Source organism: Rhinoderma darwinii, chromosome 5 (genome assembly GCF_050947455.1).
Source record: "Rhinoderma darwinii isolate aRhiDar2 chromosome 5, aRhiDar2.hap1, whole genome shotgun sequence".
In the NCBI taxonomy this organism is placed as follows: Eukaryota; Metazoa; Chordata; class Amphibia; order Anura; family Rhinodermatidae; genus Rhinoderma; species Rhinoderma darwinii.
The window spans coordinates 144,149,019-144,172,176 of NC_134691.1; the positions used below are offsets into that span (position 1 = coordinate 144,149,019).

Consider the following 23,158-nt stretch of genomic DNA (forward strand, 5'->3'; position numbering starts at 1 on the left):
CCAATCATATTGACAGTCAGAGATAAAACACCTTAAATATTGTTCTAGAGACTGATTAGTCCTCTCGGTTTGGCCATTAGTTTCAGGATGGAAGGCAGAGGAGAAGGACAGATCAAATCTCCAACTTTTTACAGAAGGCTCTCCAAAACAAAGAAACAAATTGTACCCCTCTGTCAGAAACAATATTGACAGGGACCCCATGGAGACGCAGGATGTGTTTGACAAACAAGGTAGCTAACGTCTTAGCATTGGGTCGTTTTTTGAGGGGCACAAAGTGGCACATCTTACTGAAGCGGTCTACTACAAGCCACACCACCGACTTGCCTTGAGATGGAGGCAAATCGGTGATCAAATCCATGGAGATATGGGTCCAAGGTCTCTGGGGAATGGGCAAAGAACGTAGTAAGCCCGCTGGTCGGGACCTGGGAGTCTTGGACCTAGCACAAACCTCACAAGCGGCGACGTAGGCCTTAACGTCTTTAGGCAACCCAGGCCACCAATAGTTTCTGGCAATGAGGTGCTTGGTACCCAGGATGCCTGGATGACAAGATAGTGCGGAGTCATGATTTTCCCTAAGTACCCTTAGCCGGAATTGCAGGGGAACAAACATCTTGTTCTCAGGAAGGTTCCCGGGAGCTGAACCTTGATCAGCAGCAATTTCGGAGACTAAATCAGAATCAATAGAGGAAATGATTATACCTGGAGGCAAAATACAAGCAGGATCTTCCTCCGAAGGAGGGCTGGCCATGAAGCTACGCGACAGTGCATCAGCCTTAATATTTTTAGACCCAGCCCTATAGGTAACCAAAAAATTGAATCTGGTAAAAAATAAAACGCCCATCGAGCTTGTCTCGGGTTTAGCCTCCGGGCCGATTCTAGGAAAACCAGATTCTTGTGGTCGGTAAGGACCGTTACCTGGTGCCTAGCCCCCTCCAGGAAGTGGCGCCACTCTTCAAATGCCCATTTAATGGCTAAGAGTTCGCGGTTGCCAATATCATAGTTACTCTCAGTGGGCGAAAACTTCCTGGAGAAGTAGGCACAGGGACGGAGATGGGTGAGGGACCTGGTACCCTGGGACAAGACAGCCCCCACTCCCACCTCGGACGCGTCAACCTCCACGATAAATGGCTCCATTTGGTTGGGCTGAACCAACACCGGGGCCGAGATAAAGCACTTCTTAAGGGCCTCAAAAGCCTGGACAGCCTCAGGAGGCCAGTGGATGAGATCAGCACCATTGCGAGTGAGGTCCGTAAGAGGCTTAGCGATGACCGAGAAGTTAGCAATAAATCTCCTGTAATAATTAGCGAACCCCAAGAAGCACTGTAACGCCTTCAGGGAGGCAGGTTGGACCCATTCCGCCACAGCCTGGACCTTGGCGGGGTCCATGCGGAATTCATGAGGAGTGAGGATTTGACCCAAAAATTGTATCTCCTGCACCCCAAACACACATTTTTCGGTCTTCGCAAACAGTTTGTTTTCCCGAAGGACCTGGAGCACCTTCCTGAGATGCTCAATGTGGGAGGACCAGTCCTTGGAAAACACAAGTATGTCATCAAGGTACACTACAAGAAATACCCCCAGGTAATCTCTTAAAATCTCATTTATGAAATTCTGGAAGACCGCGGGAGCATTACACAACCCAAAGGGCATGACGAGGTATTCGAAATGACCTTCGGGCGTGTTAAACGCAGTCTTCCACTCATCCCCCTCTTTGATGCGGATAAGGTTATACGCCCCCCGTAGATCAAACTTAGAGAACCATTGGGCCCCCTGAACCTGATTAAAGAGATTAGGAATCAAAGGAAGGGGATACTGGTTCCTTACAGTGACCTTATTCAAGTTACGGTAGTCAATGCATGGCTTAAGACCACCATCCTTCTTCCCTATGAAGAAGAAGCCAGCACCTACCGGAGAAGTAGAAGGGTGAATGTAACCCTTGGCCAGGCATTCCTGGATATACTCTCTCATGGCTTCACGTTCGGAACAAGAGAGATTAAATATCCTACCCTTAGGAAGCTTAGCTCCTGGTACTAAATCGATAGCGCAATCGTATTCTCTATGAGGAGGTAACACTTCGGAGGCCTCCTTAGAGAAAACATCAGCGAAGTCCTGAACAAACTCAGGTAGCGTGTTCACCTCCTCAGGGGGAGAAATAGAATTAACAGAAAAACATGACTTCAAGCATTCATTACCCCATTTGGTAAGATCCCCAGTATTCCAGTCAAACGTGGGATTATGCAACTGCAACCAGGGAAGGCCTAAAACCAAATCGGAGGATAATCCCTGCATCAACAGTACAGAGCACTGCTCCAAATGCATGGAGCCAACAAGGAGTTCAAAAACAGGGGTATGCTGTGTAAAATAACCATTAGCAAGAGGAGTGGAGTCGATACCCACTACCGGGACAGGTTTAGGCAAATCAATCAAAGGCATAGCTAGAGACATAGCAAATTCCACAGACATGATATTAGCAGACGACCCTGAATCCACAAAGGCACTGCCGGTAGCAGACCTACCACCAAAAGAGACCTGAAAGGGAAGCAAGATTTTATTACGTTTCATATTTACGGGAAATACCTGTGCGCCCAAGTGACCTCCCTGATGATCACTTAGGCGCGGAAGAGGGATAGCTAACTAGCAGGTCTTTCAGGGCGTTCGACAGACCCAACCTAAACTGGCACCTTAAGGCAGGGTCATTCCACCGAGAAGCTACGCACCACTTCCTAAAGTCAGAGCAATACTCCTCAACAGGTCTCTTACCCTGACGTAAGGTCACCAGCTGACTCTCGGCAAAGGCAGTCCTGTCAGTCTCGTCATAAATGAGTCCGAGAGCAGAAAATAAAAGATCAACGGAGGAAAGTTCAGGGGCGTCAGGAGCCAAGGAGAAGGCCCATTCTTGGGGCCCTTCCTGGAGCCGGGACATAATTATACCCACCCGCTGGCTCTCAGAACCTGAGGAGTGGGGCTTTAAACGAAAATAGAGCCTACAACTCTCCCAAAACGAGAGAAAAGTCTTCCGGTCCCCTGAGAACCGGTCAGGCAACTTGAGGTGGGGTTCAAGAGGTGAGGGGCACTACCATGGTAGCATTAGGCTGGTTGACCCTCTGAGCCAGGGCCTGGACCTGTAGGGAGAGACCCTGCATTTGCTGAACCAGGGTCTCAAGGTGGTCCATAGTAGTGTGAGGGACCAGGGTAGACTAGGTATATAGGCTTGTGATTATGTAATGATGGGGGTAGGGAAACAGACAAGTGAGCCCTAATCTACCCGCCACTCAGTCCCTGCCTACTTGCAACGACCCGCCCTAGGCGACGGGGTACAACTGGGCGACGGTCCCTACACTCAATAAGTGCACGACAGACAACCAGACAAGGAAACACAGAACAAAGGGAAACGGGGCAGTTGCCCACGGCAACACCGTGAGAAACAAGAGTAGTAAACGAGCCGAGTCAAACCAGGAGTGTACGAGGTACCAAACGCAGAGCAGAAGAGTAGTCAGTAAGCCAGGGTCAATACTAAGCAGGGACAAGTAGTTCAAGAAGCTGCAGCAGGGCCAGGAAACCAACAGAGAAGAGTCACAAGCAAGGAGGAACAGGAGAGGCAGGTATAAATAGACAGAGGGCGGGAGCTAGCTCCATCTGGCCAGGCTGTGATAGGCTCTCCCACTCCTAAGCCTGCCATCCTGAGTGGTGGAAGATGGAGTCAGTCTCACAGACATAGAAGCAGGTGCAGACTGATTACCTATGGGCGTGGATACAGAAGCTGTGCCTGGCAGATCCTTAACAAAAGCATGATTTTATTATATAGGGCACATTAAACATAAAAGGTGCGTCCCAAAAGTAATGAGAATGATTTTTTACGCTCCCCACGAGGGCTGCGTGAGGAAAGTGGGGATAGAGGTATCTGTTTTTTCATTTTCCATGGTTGCAGTAGGAGCGCCTTTTTCCTTTAGGCCCCTGTGCTGCTGAATAGAATGCACAGGCAATATGTCGGAGCATGACTAAATCAGTGGGACATTAGTACAGAATTCTATATTTCTGACAGTACGGCTCTGTTCACACAATATCGTCATGGCTTCTGTTTATAATGGAAGCCATGGCACTGTGACTGATCCGTCATACAACAGATCTAAAGGATGACCATTAGACCCCATTGATTTATAGGGTAACATCAGGGCTCCATCAAGTTTTAAAAAATTATCATTGCATGCTGCACTATTCTTGCTGCTAAAAGTGACGGAAACCCCAATATGAATAGAGCCTTATTTGCCAGGGGCTTCAAACCCTTTTTTGTAGTTAACGGACTTTTACTTTTTTTTTAATATTTGCATGTAGAAGCCAAAAAAAAAAAAAGCATAATATCCTTACAAGCATGTAAACGACGTAAGACCCGTTAAATTTACTCTGAAGCTTTTAATATTGATCATGAAGTTACACAGATATGATCATGTTTTATTGCCCAGCACATAATACTAAATTACATTTCAGTTTCAGTGCATTTTTCAAGAAGTACAAAGTTACCATTAAGGTTTTCCAGACAATGCAATGATTTAAATCCTCTAATGATGACAATGTCATGACCAAGAATTTATGTTACTACTGTTTTTTCTTCTGTTTGCATATATTCACTGTGCCAGGGCCAGACTATTTGTCTGAATAGTTGGACCAGAGAGAGGCATGTAGTGGTAATTGTGTACACTATCCCCCCAGGTTCATTTTTAAAGAGTTTATTTGCAGCCTTAACTATATTAGGGTTCCCTGCTTTTAAACAACCAAAAAGCAATAATATTTTGGTAGTGTTGTCAATTTGATGAAGACCAAAGCCATAAAAATGATGGTGACTCTGGCCTTGAGCCACAGATCCTGGAGGAAAATTGAAAGTCTTGAAAGCCTGTGCAGAAGATGAGCTCAACATGGTGTTGCAGGTTTCCCATTGTAAAGAGAGAAAGGAGACTTTATTTTCCAGAGGCCGAGAGACAGCATTTATGAACTATGATAGCACAGAAGACTTATTAGAACGTCCATATAGTTTTCAAAAACTATAGAAGAAAACTCTCAGCAGTTCTTAATGAAATAAGGGAAACTTCAGTTTCCTAAATAAGGATGCCTCCTATTCTATCCATTTCCGGTGATTTCAGACGCTTATGAACCTATTATAGTATATACTTACAACTACAAATTATAACAGTTATGCCGGTTCCTTGTGACCCAGTGAAAAAAAAAATTGACCTCAGTTTTATGCAATAGGTCCACTGGTAATGCATTGCCTTACCCGAATAACACAATTGTATATATGATATAATGGCCCTAATGCAATGATTCCCAACCCTAAAATCATAGAGGTACCCTTATAAAATGTTTTCACTTCCAAGGAACCCATATTTGGTTAGTATCCCAAAGAAGCTTTGGGTAACGCATTTTATAATTTAATATTCTGGCTAGAATGTGTTTACTGCTTTGCCTGCCCCCATGCCAAAGATCTTTAGGCAATCTAAATCCATGTTCTATCCTTATTGTAAGGCTACATGCACACGTTTTGTAATTTGGTGCGGAAAACGCGCATCAAAACTGCAGATAAATGCAGGTAAAATTCACACTTAATGTTTTTTTTTTTTTCATTTTTACATAGTTACATAGTTCGTACAGTTGAAAAAAAAGACACATGCCCATCAAGTTCAACCGGTTTTGATCCGGAAACATTTGCAGATTTTATACTGTGCCTTTTGGTGCGTTATTTTTTTTAATAAACTTGTTAGATACAATTCTGAGACCGATATGCAAGATATATTGACATGCTGTGGATTTTAAAATACGCACCGCAGGTCAATTCACATGTGGAAATACGTACGTAAATTTATTATAGAATGGGAAGACATAAAAAAAGTTCCCTAGTTTACTAGGATGTATTGCTTGAAGCTTGATAAAACTGTGATGTTACTTAGTTCAGTATTTAGACACTAGATGGCAGAATTATCTTTATGCTCAGGCCACGTGTTGTTGTTGACACAGCCACTTTAGCAATGCCAAACATACTGTATGGGTGGATGAAAGAGGAAGCCTATTTTAGTTTTTTTCGTGCCCAAAAAGCACTGTGATAACGGTGACAACTGTGTTTAGGGATATTGTCCGTGGGCTTTGGTGAAATTCATTCCTCATAATTTAACAGTCAATGCTGCTGCAGATAAGGATACGTTTAAGAAACTGAAGAAGGTTGTGTGCTACAAGAGGCGGGATATGCTAACCGGTGCTTCCCCTGCTTGCCAATGCCCAATAATGTAACCCCAACTTTGTCATTTTTTTCCGTAGCTGAAGAAACATCTGTCTTGCTTACACTTTGGGAAAAAGTGTGATAATGGCTACGTGATCAGCACAAATGTATGTGCCAATTCTTGTTCAACTACTTAAAATAGTACCTCAACAGGGAAGGAGATTTATATAAGTGAGGAGTGCTACAGTTAAAAAGGAAGGTTCCCTGCTAATGATTTTTCTCATTTCATCAAGTCAGATCGAATTGTTTTCTCAACTACTGTACCAATAGACCTCTACATACAGATGACCTAATAAGAGGTAACAACCAGATATTACAGACTGAGGTCATGTATAAAAATAAAAAAAACTTGTTTGTGACTGCAGACATACACGTACACAGAAGCACGGTGCTCATGCCTAAAATAGGATGCTCGCTGTCACAAATACCTAAACTTTCTCATAACTGCTGAGATCAGAGAAAGTTCTGCGCCACACTGCTTGTCATGCCCATGGCCACGGGCCGTCAGGCTCACTCACCTCCTGACGCCCGCAGCCATGGATCTGCGAGCGCTGGCCCCAGTCTCATCCTCAGGAGACGCCAGCGCTCACTTCCGCTCACCTCGGACGGGTCCCGTAGGGTTCGCGCGCACACTCATGCCCACTCTTAAAAGGGCAGCGCGGGCACCAGACTTTCATGTTTAATTAGCCCATAGCACCCTGAACTATAAGACGGGCTCAGTCCCTTCCTCCCACACCTGAGCGTTGTTGTCGTACCCTAAGTTTGTCTATGCAAATAATCTCCTAGTGTTTTACCAGTTCCCAGTGTTCCCTGCTCCTGTATCCTGTATCCCGTGCTATCCTGGTCAAGTGCCGTGCTCAGCTGAAGTCGTGCTATGCTGTATACCACGCCTGTCCTGCTTCACCACGCCGGACGTCTGCCTGCTGCCTAGTCCCAGCCGAGCTTGCCTTGCTACTGTCCGAGCTGCCACAGGTACCCTATACGAACTATAGACTGTAACCTGCGCCCTGTTGGGCAGCTGCCATACAGCCAAGGCGGTACGGCCCAGTGGGTCACACTTTAAGAATATGTTCATACATGGCAGATTTGTTGCAGAAATTTCTGCTACTGAAAATTGCCATTTAGACATAAGTAAATTGCTGCAACAAATTGGCCATGTGTGAACATACCATAAGTCATAGCACATAGTATGACCGAATATTAGCTTACCAATTCTATAAAGGGTCAAATTAAAATGTAAAATATGAAAAAATATATAAAAATAGAGAAAACAACACACATCATTATTAGTGAAAAACAAAGTTATTAAGTATATGTCACTATAGCAGTAAATGAAAATACACACACAACCTGTACCAACTATCAGATTATATATTTTTTTACAATGTTATACAATTTCTCCTTCGTAATATAAGTATGTAAATGCACTTCAAATTTCTGCCTAAAGCATCATTTGTCTGTAAAAAAGTGATGCATCATACAGCATAGTTCACATCGCATTTGGTGATAACATTTGGTGGGTTTTGAGCAGGATACTTTTTTCCCAAAATAGTTGAGGCAGTGGTACATTTTTCTATGTACATCGAATGTAGTCTAAGCAGATTGAAAAATAATAATGTTTTTAATGCTGGTTTGGCCTGGGTGTAAACAGAAACAAGAAATTTTTGACGTAAAGGCCAACATTAGGCTGAAGTCACACCACATCTTTGCTGCACGGTCTGTGTATACACCAGGAAAATCTCATATGCGCCAACTTGTCCATAGTCTTTAATAGCTAAACGTATGCCAATAGGGTGTCCTTTTGACATCCACCATTAACTGCACCACCGGGCTATAAAATTCCTGGCCACAGATGTAAATGAGCCTCATTGTTACACAACTATAACTGGCTTTCATGTCATTGTCATATAATAGCATAATGGCCCTTGTTATGAACTTGAGTTTGGAAATGTTATTTACTTAAGGATCTTGGTAAAAGTCAAAGAAGTAGGTTTTAAAAGGGTAGAACATACAGTTAGGTCCAGAATTATTTGGATAGTGACACAATCTTCATGATTTGAACTCGGCTGCCACCACATTGGATTTGAAATGAAACAACTGAGATGCAATTGAAGTGTAAACTTTCAGGTTTAATTCAAAGGGTTGAACAAAAAATATCCTGTGAAACGTTTAGGAATTGCAGCTATTTTTCTACACATCCTCCTCATTCCAGGGGCTCAAAAGTAATTAGACAAATTAACATTACCATAAATAAAATGGTTTTTTTAATACTTTGTAGAGAATCCTTTGCAGGCAATGACTGCCTGAAGTCTAGAACCCATGGACATCACCAAGCGCTGGGTTTCCTCCTTTGTGATGCTTTGCCAGGCCTTTACTGCAGATGTCTTCAGTTATTGCTTGTTTGGTGGTCTGTCTGCCTTAAGTTTTGACTTAAGCAAGTGAAATGCAGCTCGATCGGGTTGAGATCTGGAGATTGACTTGGACATTGCAGAATATTCCACTTCTTTGCCTTAAAAAACTCCTGGGTTGCTTTCGCAGTATGTTTTGGGTCATTGTCTATGTGTACTGTGAAGCGACGTCCAATTAATCTTGCAGTATTTGGTTGAATCTGAGCAGAAAGCATATCCCTGAACACTTCAGAATTCATCCGGCTGCTTCGGTCTTCAGTCACATCATCAATAAACACTAGTGACCCAGTGCCTTTGGCAGCCATGCATGCCCATGCCATCACACTGCCTCCACCATGTTTTACAGAGGATGTGGTGTGCTTTGGATCATGAGCCGTTCCAAGCAGTCTCCATACTTTCTTCCTCCCATCATTCTGGTACAGGTGGATCTTAGTTTCATCTGTCCAAAGAATGCTGTTCGAGAACTGGGCTGGCTTCTTTAGATGTTGTTTGGCAAAGTCTAATCTGGCCTTTCTATTTTTGAGGCGGATTAATGGTTTGCACCTTGTGGTGGACCCTCTGTATTTGCTCTCATGAAGTCTTGTCTTTATGGTTGACTTAGATACTGATACATCTACTTCCAGGAGAGTGTTCTTCACTTGGGTAGATGTCGTGAAGGGGTTTTTTTTCACCATGGAAAGGATTCTGCGATCATCCATCACTGTTGTCTTCCGTGGACGTCCAGGCCTTTTGGATTTCACAAGATCACCAGTGCACTCTTTTTGAAGAATGTATCAAACTGTTGATTTGGTCACTACTAACATTTGTGCTCTCTCTCTGCTGGATTTCTTAATTTTTTTCGGCCCAACGATGGTCTGTTTCACTTGGATTGAGATTTCCTTTGACCTCATGTTGTGGGTTCACAGCAACAGCTTCCAAATTCAAATGCCTCACCTGGAATCAACTCCAGACCTTTTACCTGCTTAATTGATTATGGGTATGTGCACACACACTAATTACGTCCGTAATTGACGGACGTATTTCGGCCGCAAGTACCGGACCGAACACAGTGCAGGGAGCCGGGCTCCTAGAATCATACTTCTGTACGATGCTAGGAGTCCCTGCCTCGCTGCAGGACAACTGTCCCGTACTGTAATCATGTTTTCAGTATGGGACAGTTGTCCTGCAGCGAGGCAGGGACTCCTAGCATCGTACATAAGTATGATGCTAGGAGCCCGGCTCCCTGCACTGTGTTCGGTCCGGGTCTTCCGGCCGAAATACGTTCCGTACGTTACGGACGTAACATGGTCGTGTGAACCCAGCCTATGGGTTAACGGGGGAATAGCCAATTAAATAGCTTTTGAGATAATTGTCCAATTACCTTTGGTCCCTTGAAAAAGAGGCAGCTACATATTAAAGAGCTGTAATTCCTAAACGCTTCCTCAAATTAGGATCTGAATACCCTCAAATTAAAGCGGAGAGTCTGCACTTAAAAGCCCATATTGATTCTATAACTGAATATTCAATATGTTTTGGTAAACAGCTAAAATGACAAAACTTGTGTCACTGTCCAAATAATTCTGGACCTAACTGTATATCCTGACAGGCAGCATCAGAATGTTATAGTGTGCCCATGCATTTTGTTGCAGTTTTACCCTGGCAAATTCATGTTGATGGCCACGTGGTATCTGTGTCATGACATAAGTGAACTACAGAGATAAAGAATAAGAGGTTGTATCCATTAATGCACTGCGGGACAGCAGCCACTTATAGATAAGAGTACAGTGACAACTGACAATCCCAAGTCACCAGCAGACAGTGTAGCCCTGTACAACTACAGGAGACCAGCAACTGTGACTCCAGAATGAGCCTGACTATCAGTCATTGATAATGAAGTGCTACTCGGCTCAATATATTTGAGTTGTAGTTGAGAAATCCCAGCTGCTGCTCTTTTTATCGCTGTGTCGTCTGTCTTTTACATTCTTTGCACCTGTCTCACAGTCTAAGTTTTATAGCTTTCATACCCTGGTCCTAGATTCTTTACTTAAAATAGCATGACTACAAGTGACATGGCAATTTCAGCCGGTGTGCCCTGCAAGAAAACATCCATCAGTGCTTCAGAATATGGAACATTTTGAAAACACAACATTTTAATGCACTGAGATAAATTTGCACCAAAAAATGATGTCCGGAATACATAAACAATACATACAGTCATGTAATATATATATAAAAAGTCTCACAATTTATGAAAATTTATCACACAATAGACCACTATTTCTTACTTTCTGCATATTAGAAAAACATAGCGCGCTGTTCGTACTTACAAATCCCATACCAACCAATCATATTCCAACTTTTTTTTTCCAGAAGACATTTTGATTGGTTGCTATGGACAAGTCCTCCACTTTTCATTTTCCCAAGTTTTGATAAATCTCTCCGGGTATTTTTTAAATAACCATGTATGACAATCTAGACGTTACAGAGGCTTATCTTCAATTTGATAAAAACAAACGTGCCATAGAAAAGACGCTATTGATACATAATCCCATTTCATGTTGACGTGATTGAGTGTGTGCATGACTAGTCGGACGTACCTTGGGTTTGTACTTTTAGAATAATCTTTTAGTATTAGAGGGATACGTACTAGCAACTTCAGCAATGTATGCACTAGCATTCACTAAAGCAGTGGTATCCAGCCTGTGGCTCTCTAGCTGTTGCTTTTTCGACCACTGCACGAAAGTATACCGTAAAACACAGAAACTAAAAAGTTACATTCAGGTATTACAAGGAGGTCAATTGTGTGGGAAAAGGTTTCTTTTTTAAATATCTTTTTATTAAGAATACATATACTGAAGATTGCCTGAGCTCCAGCTTATCTCAGAAGCAAACCATTCCAGTCAGCAGAAAGATGGATATTTCCCCCGAGATGACAAAGCAAACAGTCTTTTACAAGTTTTTCTGACCAATTCAAATCCTTTAAATGCAAATTTGCACCTTCAGGCCAGGATCACACACACCGTTTTGATGCAGTTTTTGGAGAAGTTTTCGGCTCAGTATATTGAGCCAAACACAGGAGTGGACACACAAAAGGAGATGCATCAGTCTTTTTTTTATAGCCTTCCTTCCATATGGATCCACTTATGGCTTTGGCTCAACAAACTGAGCCAAAAACTGCATCAAAAGGGTGATCCTGGCCTTAGTCCACCGGAGTGGCTGCATCAGTCTTTTCTTTTATACCTTTTCTTCCTTTTGGATCCTCTCCTGGCTTTGGCTCAAAAAATGGAGCCAAAAACTGCACAAAAAAACGACACCAAAACGGAGTGTGTGATCTTGTCGTAAAGCAATAAAGAAGTTTCCAGATGCATCACCCGTTTTAGGCAACGATATATTGTTATTATAGGTAGCGAGTATGGCCTCATGAACAAAGCGTGTTACAGCTCCCATTTTAGTGCATGGGGCCTTTATTGTACCTCCAATTTAATAAGGTAGCATACGGAGGTTCTCTTTGTCGAATTCCATGTGAATCCCATGATGCAGATGTAGTGGGCCTCCTCGCACTGCTGTACAGCATCCATGCACACACTTCGCCTTAATCCCATTTATTATACAATTTTTTTATCATCTCATAAACCACCATATACATGCTTGGAATGCTACAGCATATATTTTATTTAAAACAGTGAAAATTTTCATTTACACTATAGCTAATCTCAAGAAAAAACACCATCGTAGAGGAGATGCAGAAGTGATCTGGAAAAGACCTCCTGCCTGACTGAGCTATGTGCTCTATGAAATGTCTTGTCATTTTAGACAGGGTACAGTTGCTTCAGATTACTTTAGGATTCTTTCAGTAAACACTTCTGCTTTATTACAGAGTTTCTTAAGATTGTTTAGAACATGAGGTAAGTGCTGGTCCACATGATGACTCATCTCAAACCATCCATCAATGTTTTACTAATTAACCCCGTCTTTACTGTTAGCATCAGGACAAATGACAAGTCATCTCATTTCTGCTTTATGAACTAAAAAAACATTTAAAGACCCTGAATCAGGGACAGGATGGAATATAATCACTGGTGTCCGCAACTCCTATGTAAACGGACTATTATGATGTTTGGCCATATGACTACTGGGGGGGGGGATACACATCTTCCTCCCCGTGCATATCAGCATCAGTAGAATAAGCAGCATCAGTAGAATAAGCAGCATCAGTATACTTGAGATGTGGCATCACATCATAATGGCATTATATATAGCAAAAGGATTATGAAATTATTGCTAAATTATCATTTTTTACTAACAAGCCAAACCTCAAACTTTTATTGTGAGGATTTTGATACAAAGCCTAAATGGTCACACTTTATTGGGAACTTTGTATATAGTTCTCTGTTATTTTCTATAACATGCTATATGTGAGTCTATGCTTCTCACGTACCATCCACGTCTAGGGCCTATGTGCCCTCTCTACCTTATCTGACGTTAGGATGTTTTTCTTCTGCAAGATAGAATATCCTGAAGGAGGTAAATGAACTATGGGAAGCTCACACAATACTGAAAAAAACAGCTATGGAAACCATTGAAAGTTTTATTATTATTATTATTATTATTATTATTATTATTATTATTATTATTAATAAATCAAAGTATTTTTTTTATTTAAGCACATTTTACTTTTTTTTTTTTAAACTTTTTACGATACAGCTTCTATGTGTCCTGTATACATAGATGCTGTATCGTTCTCTCTCAGCCGAATCCATCAGTTAATCTGAACTGACGGCTCAGCTGAGAGCGGGTCCTGCGTGTAAAAAAAGAAAAATAATTTTAAACAGTCAATTAAAAAAGAGATTTGAATCAAAATATACATTGATTTAATAAAAATAAAAAAAAAAAACACATTCAAAGTTGTACCTATAACAATAATATTTCAAATGTTTCCTTTAACGAGGGAATACAAATGAACAAATGAGAAGCCTGGACTACAAACATAGCTAAAGAAATGAACCAGTAATATACCTTCTCCATCCCAAATACAGAGGTGTTCGAAACACAATTAACAGGTATTTTCTATAATCCCACTTCTAGACCCTCATTACTCCTGGATCGACAATGTTTGCAGTTTTTAATATCAAGATCACATAAATGACTCAAACACAGAAATCAGACCCTGGGCTATTAATTCCGTCAAAATGACGGAACACTTGCACAACTGAGACAAACGAAAGCCATTGGCACCAGATCCGTCACCATTGAAATAAACGATGATGGAAATGGAAACCTATGGTTTCTGTTTGTGTCAGTCAGAGTCCTGATCCAACGGAAAACTCCAATGGAACGTCGGAACGGGACCCTAACGCAGATGTGAACGAAGCCTAAACTCTGTAAATAAATGTCTGAGCAGACAAGACACACTGACAACTACATTGCCTGACACTAAACACTACAACAAGCAATACTTGAGATTCAGACCTCATTTCTTTCGTACATTCTGATGGCATTTCCGGGTGGTCTGAATCCTAATAGCAGATAGAAGTATCTCGGACATTATTTGGTGACACTCTTCCATCACTACCAGCAGAATATATTTTTTTTTGTATACTTTGCAGACACTAAAGGGTGTATACAAGAATTCTAAATGGTTTGTAAAAAAGGAGCTAACAATCTAATATGGCTGTGAGTGATAAGTGATAAAGGATTTGTGTATTAGCCAGCAGGTCACATTAGGATCTAACCAATGTTTCTACAAAGTGGCCTTCCTCTTCTATTTATAAAACGCTGCGGGCTAATAATGAAGGGAGATTATTCCATATTAAAATGTTCTCGTCAGGAATGTCTGCCGTTAATTGTAATGGCCGGGAGTATCTCTGCTTTGTACTTCAAGTAACCACTAGTTGGTACACACAAACATTTGTATCAGGTAAGAAAGCCATCGGACTGTTCCCATCGCACATACAAATATAGAACATGACCATAAAAAGTCACAGAGCAGGTCGTCTGCACAGTAACTTATTACACTTGCTGCGGGATTGGTATGCCAACTGGAATTATATCAGCAGCACAACTTCATTTAGCAATGTATGCAGGACACATGAGGAGGGGGCTACACACAGGGGCACAGTGGACTCTTTATGCGAACAGGCATATAAACATGCTGTATGTTTTATTTCTTTATGAATGAATCAATGCATGAGAACAATGGCTGCAAAAAAAACCCAAAAACATTCAATGGAAAAAACTAGGCTATTTTCACACTGCGTTTGAAGTACGGTATACCTTCGGCGTGAACTTGTATCCTTAGGACTCCATTGAACTGATATATATACCAAAAGAGTGTCCTTGTAACATAACGCAGCATTTTTTTTTTTTACTGTATAGAATAGCGTAGTTGACTATGCTATTCAATACAGGGGCTACTGGTAAAAAAACGGAAACCACGTGGTTTATTCTTTTATTTTATTTTATATAATCGGTCCCTATGAGTGATGCATTCCACTGTGTGACACTACAGCCAAGTCTAAGGACGCTGAAGCCGTCCGAAACGCGTAGGCTCCGAGGATAATATTCCCCTACTTTCTTCACACCAGGACTCCACACATTTGGACCTTTTTAACCAGGACTATTAAACTTGGAAATCGCTTCCATTTTACCTCATTCACAGCGCTGGATCCAACCTTTTGCTACCCGTTTCCTATATCGTGTGCAGACACGAGGACCCGGGCGCTATCAACGACACGTCCCATTGTGTCAGGTGAGCTGGAGGATTCCTCCCCCCCCCTTTTTTTCTATGCCTATACAGTGTCATATGTCAGAGGCTTCTGTAAGAGATACTGCAGATGCAAGACTTAAACACAGTGTGAACTCCGCCTAAAATGGGTTCCATACTATAGCAAATATTTTATACATGCTCAGCACATCATATATACAATTGGGTTATAATTGGTCTCTGCAAGCAGCTACAAAATGTATATGAAAGCAGAGAGCGGTCAGAGCAGATGCAGGTCTTTCCTTTTGGGCAGCTGCACGAACAAACTGCCTTTATTACAACTCAATGCACCTAGGCTTGTCCGTGCAGCAGCTCATAAGGACAGGCCTGCAGCCTCTCTAGAAAGCGGTCTGCACACATGTAGATTTTCTGTTTTCAGCCTCTGTGTTAGTATGGGCCGTGGAAACAAGCGCCGATCAATGAGCACATCGATGGGTTGCAGACTAGCGACCATTAACGGTCACTCAGGACCAAGGTGGGCAGGGAGAGGCGGGTCAGCACTCTCCTCATGAATACAGTGAGCTGCCAGTGCCGAGGGCGCCATCAAGCACTCTGCCAGATCATAGGGAGAACTGTGCAATTGATTACTCACAGCAGCACAGACAAGGCCGGCATTAGGGGGGGGGGCAAACTGGGCAATTGCCCAGGGCCCCCAGCCCACTATAGCAGCCAAAGCGGCTGCTACGGGGCCCACGGCACGGTCCCCCTCATGCCGGGTGGCGTCGCTGCCACCGGGTAGGCACCCGCAACTGAATACTATAAGCTGAAGGCCACGTTAGGCCTGCAGCCTATAAGAAGCTGGGACAGAGGCCTACACAAGGGTCCCATCTGGAGGCTGTGGAGCGCTCCGTCCATCGTGGGAACGGGGCTAGGAAAGCAATTTTTTTTGGGGGTGGTCGGTGTATATAAAACGGGGTGGGAGGGGGAAGGCTGGGTGGCGCCATCTAGAGGGGGGCTGTGTGGAGCTATCTACTAGGGGGAGCGATGTGGTGCTATCTACTAGGGAGGGCTGTGTGGCACTATCTATTAGGGGGGCTGTGTGGCACTATAAAGGGGGAGGGCTGTGTGGCACTATCTATTAGGGGGGCTGTGTGGCACTATACAGGTGGAGGGCTGTGTGGCCCTATCTACAAGGACAGCACGGTGGCTCAGTGGTTAGCACTGTTGCCTTGCAGCGCTGGGGTCCTGGGTTCAAATCCAACCAAGGACAACATCTGCATGGAGTTTGCGTGGGTTTCCTCTGGGTACTCCGCTTTCCTCCCACACCCCAAAAACATACCATTAGGGAGTTTAGATTGTGAGCCCCAATGGGGACAGTGAAAGAGGACCTCTGTACAGCGCTGCGTAATATGTTGGCGCTATATAAGTAACTGAAATAAATAAATAATAAGGAGGGGCTGTGTGGCACGATACAGGGGATGAGCGGAGGGGCTGTGTGGCACGATACAGGGGATGAGCTGTGTGCCACTATCTAATGGGGGAGGCTGTGTGGCACAATACAGGTGGGGTGTGGCACTATACAGGGGGAGGGCTGTGTGGTACTATGAGAAATGGTTGTAATAACCACACATGCAAACCTCTCATTGTTTGTGACCTCTATTTTTTAGAAATGGAGACTAAACATACTCCTAAACATACTTCATGGTCTACTTAGTAATGCCAGATCTAGTTACACCATTTAATATAGAAATATGCAATACGACAGGGATGTATTCATGGTTTATCTTATATTAGTAGGATATATGTCATGTTTAACTGCTATCATGTTTATTATTATAGCAATAGTCGTCCAAAGTGGTCAAATAGATAGGAGATGACATCTGCTTTCTGTAGGATAGATAAGACATAACTCCCAACATATCCCATGGTCAAAAGGGACATTTAAGGTGGCCATACACATTATACTTATGTGTATGGCCGAAACGGCTGGATTGTTCGGCAAACTTCAGGAATAAAAAGGATCGGCATGTTAAATTACAACATGCTTTATTCTTTGTGCTCAAGGGAGATGGCAGTAGCTTATTCCCCTGTCCTCATTGAGAACACATTCATGCTTGACCGAACCGAGCGTGTATGTGTATGGGGAGTTCGGGAGAAATAGCTGTTGGCTGAACAAGCGACCGCAGGCATTTTTCGATTTATCATTTTCGTTTTTTCTTCCCCAGGAGTTGTAGTTCTGGGAAACTTTTAAAAATAATTTTTGGGGGTGGAATGGAAAAAAAACAGCAATTCCTCCATTGTTTTGGGGTTTTAGGTTTACGGGGGTTCGCCAAGCGGTAAAAGTTACATGTTGGCTTTATTCTGTGATTTTCAGCCGTTTATTTAGCAACTTGCGTTTTTCGCTGCGGTTTTTACGTCCGTTTTTCTATAGTCAATGAAAAACGGCTCCAAAAAAATCTCAAGAAGTGACATGCACTTCTGTTTCGCGGCCGTTTTTCAAAACGGACGTGCAAAAAAACGGCCCTTCGAAACAGAACACCGTTTTTCCCATTGAAATCAATGGGCAGATGTTTGGAGGCGTTCTGCTTCCGATTTTTCATCAGTTTACGGCCGAAAAAAAAATGACAATAAGCCGTGTGAACATAACCTTCATTTTTATTGGTAACATTTTTGGGTACAATTTTTTTTGTGGGAGGTAAGGAAAGCAAAAAACAGCAATTGTGGTGTTTTTGATATTCTTTTTGTAAAGAATACTATATTATAATAGTTCAGATTTTTACGTTCGCGATGATACCAATTATTTTATTTATGTAAAAAAAATAATTATTGAGTCATTTTTACTGTATTTTTACTGTATTTTCTTCAATATCAAAGACAAGCATACAAAAATATAGGAATAACAAAGCAGGACAATTATCGTACACAATGTAACTATGAAAACAAAAACATGGCACCAAATATCCCCTTGCAGAGCATAAAATCCCTTCTCCCCAAATCGAAACCGCGGCCTCATTATTTTTTTTTATTATTACTTTTGGGGAAAATGGGAAAAGGCAGGTTTTCAAACATATTTTTTGTTGAAAAAGTCTTCTGCATTGGACTGCACTCTTATGGCATATCCTGTGGATAGATCATAAATGTCTAAGATGGAATTAAACCAATTGTCTACAACAGATGCGTTTCTGACTGTTGTCAAAGTACAACTCCCAGTATACCGCTGGTAGCCATAGATTATTAAGGCATAGTCGAAGTAGGGATGCACGATGCATCGAAACTTCGATACTGTGCATCCCCAAACGGTTCGATACCGTTGTTTCATGTATTTCGATACCAAGCTGTACGGCCGCACAGCTCAGTATAGTAACACATGAATGTATGAGAGCGGGGCTGCGGTTGAGTGATACAGTCATTGCCCTGCTCCTGAGTCCTGACAAGTGCACGCCGTCAGGATGATGCGATGCGGCCAGCGCTGCACTAATGATTGGTGGCACTGAAGACAGAACATGGCGGCCACACTGCAAAACACCCCCATGTTCTGTCTTCAGTGCCTGAACCGCCTCTCATTACTGCAGCGCCGGCCGCTTCACCTCATGCTGACCGCGCGCGCACTTAATGTCAGGAGCGGGACAAGGACTGTATTACACAGCCGCAGCCCCGCTCTATAACGGCGGAGATCAGAGAAACCTCTCATCTCCACCGCTATTCCCCTTAATGATGCGATCAAAGCTGACTGCAACATTCAGGGGAAAATAAGAAGGGGGGATGCCCCTGGATTGCGTCACAGGGAATTCCTGTGACGCGATTGAGGGACATACCATATATGGGCAGACAGCGCAGGGTCTATTGAAGGACCCCAGGGCTGTCTTACCATATTTCCTGTTAGGGAATACTTCGGTATGTCCTAACAACTGCCTGTGTACTATATGTACACAGGCTAAAGTACTGGCATATATCTGATATATGCCAGTACATTAAAGTTTAAAAATAAAGTAAAATTAAATAATATTAAATTTAAAAAAATACACATACACTTTTTTTTTTACAATAAACATTAAAATAAGTCTCAATACATAAAATATTCACATATTCGGTATTGGTTCGGCCGTAATAACCTGCACAACAAATTTTTTTTTTGCGTCATTTATGATGTGCACGCTGTAAAAAAAAAATAAAAAAAAATACTTCTTTCACTTATTAATGTAAGGCACGTGGTATGATGAATTTAACCTCCATCTGCCTCACATTAATAGTAATTAACCCCATCATGTACCTCACACATTAACCCATTATGACTGAGAAACATGATGGGATTAATTACTATTAATGTGAGGCACATGGAGGTTAATTAAATTCATCATCACACCACGTACCTCACATCAGAACATGGAAGAACTTTTTTTTTTTATTACGGTTGGCAAAGTATCGTTTTGGTATCGAAATCGCAATACTAAACAAAGTATCGATATGAAAGTCCAAATTCTGGTATCGTGACATCCCTAAGTGGAAGTTCATGTTTCACAACATCTGAAGAGTAATAGCTTGCAGGCTACACTGAGCTTTATATTGTACACGTCTACCTCCCTGTGTTGTGTCTGAAGCGTGTGATTCCCGACCATGAAGAAGAACACAGGGTAGCTCGCTGAGTTACGCTGTTTCCGTAAGTCCCATAGAACTGAATAGTAGTTACAGAAACCGCGTAGCTCACATGCTACGCTGCTTCGGTAACTGCCATTCACTACTATGGGAGTTACGGAAACAGCGTAGCTCAGCGAGCTACGCTGTGTTCTTCTTCATTGTCGGGAATCACACGCTTCAGACACAACGAAGAGGAGTAGAACGGGGTTTAGGGGGCCCCGTTCTAGAGATGGGTGCGGGTGGACCCGCATCTGACATTTATGACATCCTGTCGATATGTCATAATTGTCTCTGATGGGAAAACCCCTTTAAGAAGAAGTCACCTTGTGTGACTTTGAACAGCAGAGCAAATCCTCTTAGTCTCCACTCCGCTGTCTATGAATCTGTGCAAAGCTTCCATGCCTTAGCTGTGACTCAATGGTTCATTCACAGCTTTACATTACTAAAGCAAACAGTCTAGACAGCTGAATGACAGAATTACCCTTCTCTCTGGCATTCGCACATATGCTGTCATCTTCATTAGCTTTCCTCATCTCGCTGCATTTTGATAAACTTAGGACTTATCCAGACGAACGTATAATACGTCCGTGCTACGCGCATGATTTTCACGCGCGTCGCACGAACCTATGTTAGTCAATGGGGCCGTGCAGACTGTCAGTGATTTTCACGCAGCGCATGTCCGCTGCGTGAAACGCACGACATGTCCTATATTTGGCCATTTTTCGCGCATTAGGCACCCATTGAAGTCAATGGGTGCGTGAAAACCGCGCACGGCACACGGACGCCCTTTCGTGTGCCGCGCGTGATGCGCGCTACAGTAGTCAAAACTATGGATGAAAACAGAAAAGCCCCACGTCCTTTTCTGTTTACAAACATAAAAACAGAGTGTCATAATGATGGCGGCTGCGCGAAAATCATGCAGCCACGCATCATATGCTGCTGACACACGGAGCGGTTATGTACCTTTTGCGCGGAAAGCTGATCGCTGTTGGCCTGGCTACCGAGAACCCCCGGCAAACCGTTGATTATACTGGGGTAAGATATGATCAGCTATATACTTCCCTGCAGCGGCCACTACAGGCGAAGTATAGTATTACATGCAGCCCCTGTAATATATGGACAGCCCGGGTCTGCAAGAGAGAGCTGCTGCTTGTTAGCAACTCTCACTTCTGTCTAATATAGGGTTGTCTACAACATCCCTCTCTATGACATCCATATGCCCTAATAGGTCATATGGATCGGGTTGTCAGGATTATGTCCACCTTTGCAACCAGTTTTTTTTGTTATCGCTCCAGTGCATCTAAAATGAAAATTAAGAAATTAATTAAGAAACTATGTAAATAATCATGATTAATAATATCCTATTATTTTGTGTATAAAAGCTCCTATGCAGACTTCTAGGTTTCCATATAGTTACAGACTACCAAAAAACCCTTTGTAGTCTGTTCCTGAGATCATTATTTCACTACTTCTTGCTAACTAGTATTATATACATACCTTACAACATTCATAATATTCTTTGTAAAATAAAACCGTCCAGCCACATGATCTGTTCTATTATTTGAGCTTTTCGAACTTTAGATGACGAACAAGTTATGCTTTGGGTCCAAAATTGTTTATCAACTGCAGTGCATTATGGTTTCATTTGTCGTAGTATAGTCACAGGGTATAACTTCTGACCCAAGATAACTGCGTCAACCATCAACAGTCACTGGGAGCCCCAGTGAACTGGTTAAAATCCTCAAACATTGCTAATTGCAGCACACTTGAACATATCATTGTATCTTACCTCTGGGGGTTGCTGGTGCTGGGAAGCATAACCCAAAAATACTCTTTCAGATTTAAAGGCATTTTCCACTAGCTTAGCCTAAAAGAGATAGGAGAAGAAATCAATCAACAGTGCTATAATGGGACGTGTAATCTTTAATTTCAGGAGACCATTTGCATCACATTCCTTTAGTGCACTGATAGACAGGCTAATACACTATATGGATCTCCCATTTGGCTATATATATATATATATATATATATATATATATATATATATATATATACATATATATATACACACACATACACACACACACACTACCGTTCAAAAGTTTAGGGTCACTTAGAAATTTCCTTATTTTTGAAAGAAAAGCACAGCTTTTTTTAATGAAGATAACATTAAATTAATCAGAAATACACTCTATACATTGTTAATGTGCTAAATGACTATTCTAGCTGCAAACGTCTGGTTTTTAATGCAATATCTACATAGGTATATAGAGGCCCATTTCCAGCAACCATCACTCCAGTGTTCTAATGGTACATTGTGTTTGCTAACTGTGTTAGAAGGCTAATGGATGATTAGAAAACACTTGAAAACCCTTGTGCAATTATGTTAGCACCGCTGTAAACAGTTTTGCTGTTTTAGAGGAGCTATAAAACTGACCTTCCTTTGAGCTAGTTGAGAATCTGGAGCATTACATTTGTGGGTTCGATTAAACTCTCAAAATGGCTAGAAAAAGAGAGCTTTCATGTGAAACTCGACAGTCTATTCTTGTTCTTAGAAATGAAGGCTATTCAAAGCAAGAAATTGCCAAGAAACTGAAGATTTCCTACAACGGTGTGTACTACTCCCTTCAGAGGACAGCACAAACAGGCTCTAACCAGAGTAGAAAGAGAAGTGGGAGGCCCCGCTGCACAACTGAGCAACAAGACAAGTACATAAGAGTCTCTAGTTTGAGAAATAGACGCCTCACAGGTCCTCAACTGGCAGCTTCATTAAATAGTACCCGCAAAACGCCAGTGTCAACGTCTACAGTGAAGAGGCGACTCCGGGATGCTGGCCTTCAGGGCAGAGTGGCAAAGAAAAAGCCATATTTGAGACTGGCTAATAAAAGGAAAAGCTTAATATGGGCAAAAGCACACAGACATTGGACAGAGGAAGATTGGAAAAAAGTGTTATGGACAGACTAATCGAAGTTTGAGGTGTTTGTATCACACAGAAGAACATTTGTGAGACGCAGAACAACTGAAAAGATGCTGGAAGCGTGCCTGACTCCATCTGGCAAGCATGGTGGAGGTAATGTGATGGTCTGGGGTTGCTTTGGTGCTGGTAAAGTGGGAGATTTGTACAAGGTAAAAGGGATTTTGAATAAGGAAGGGGTTGCTTTGGTGCTG

At 42.4% G+C, this 23,158-nt stretch overlaps 1 protein-coding gene across 2 annotated transcripts in view; it reads right to left on the reverse strand.

Moving 5' to 3' along the window:
- CAP2 (cyclase associated actin cytoskeleton regulatory protein 2) overlaps positions 1-23,158 on the reverse strand; it is a 120,911-nt gene that overhangs the window by 29,321 nt on the left and 68,432 nt on the right. For both annotated transcript variants that reach the window (XM_075826605.1, XM_075826604.1), the window contains exon 4: positions 21,780-21,857. In XM_075826605.1, coding sequence (XP_075682720.1) covers positions 21,780-21,857 — 78 coding nt within the window. The remainder of the gene's footprint in view (positions 1-21,779; positions 21,858-23,158) is intronic.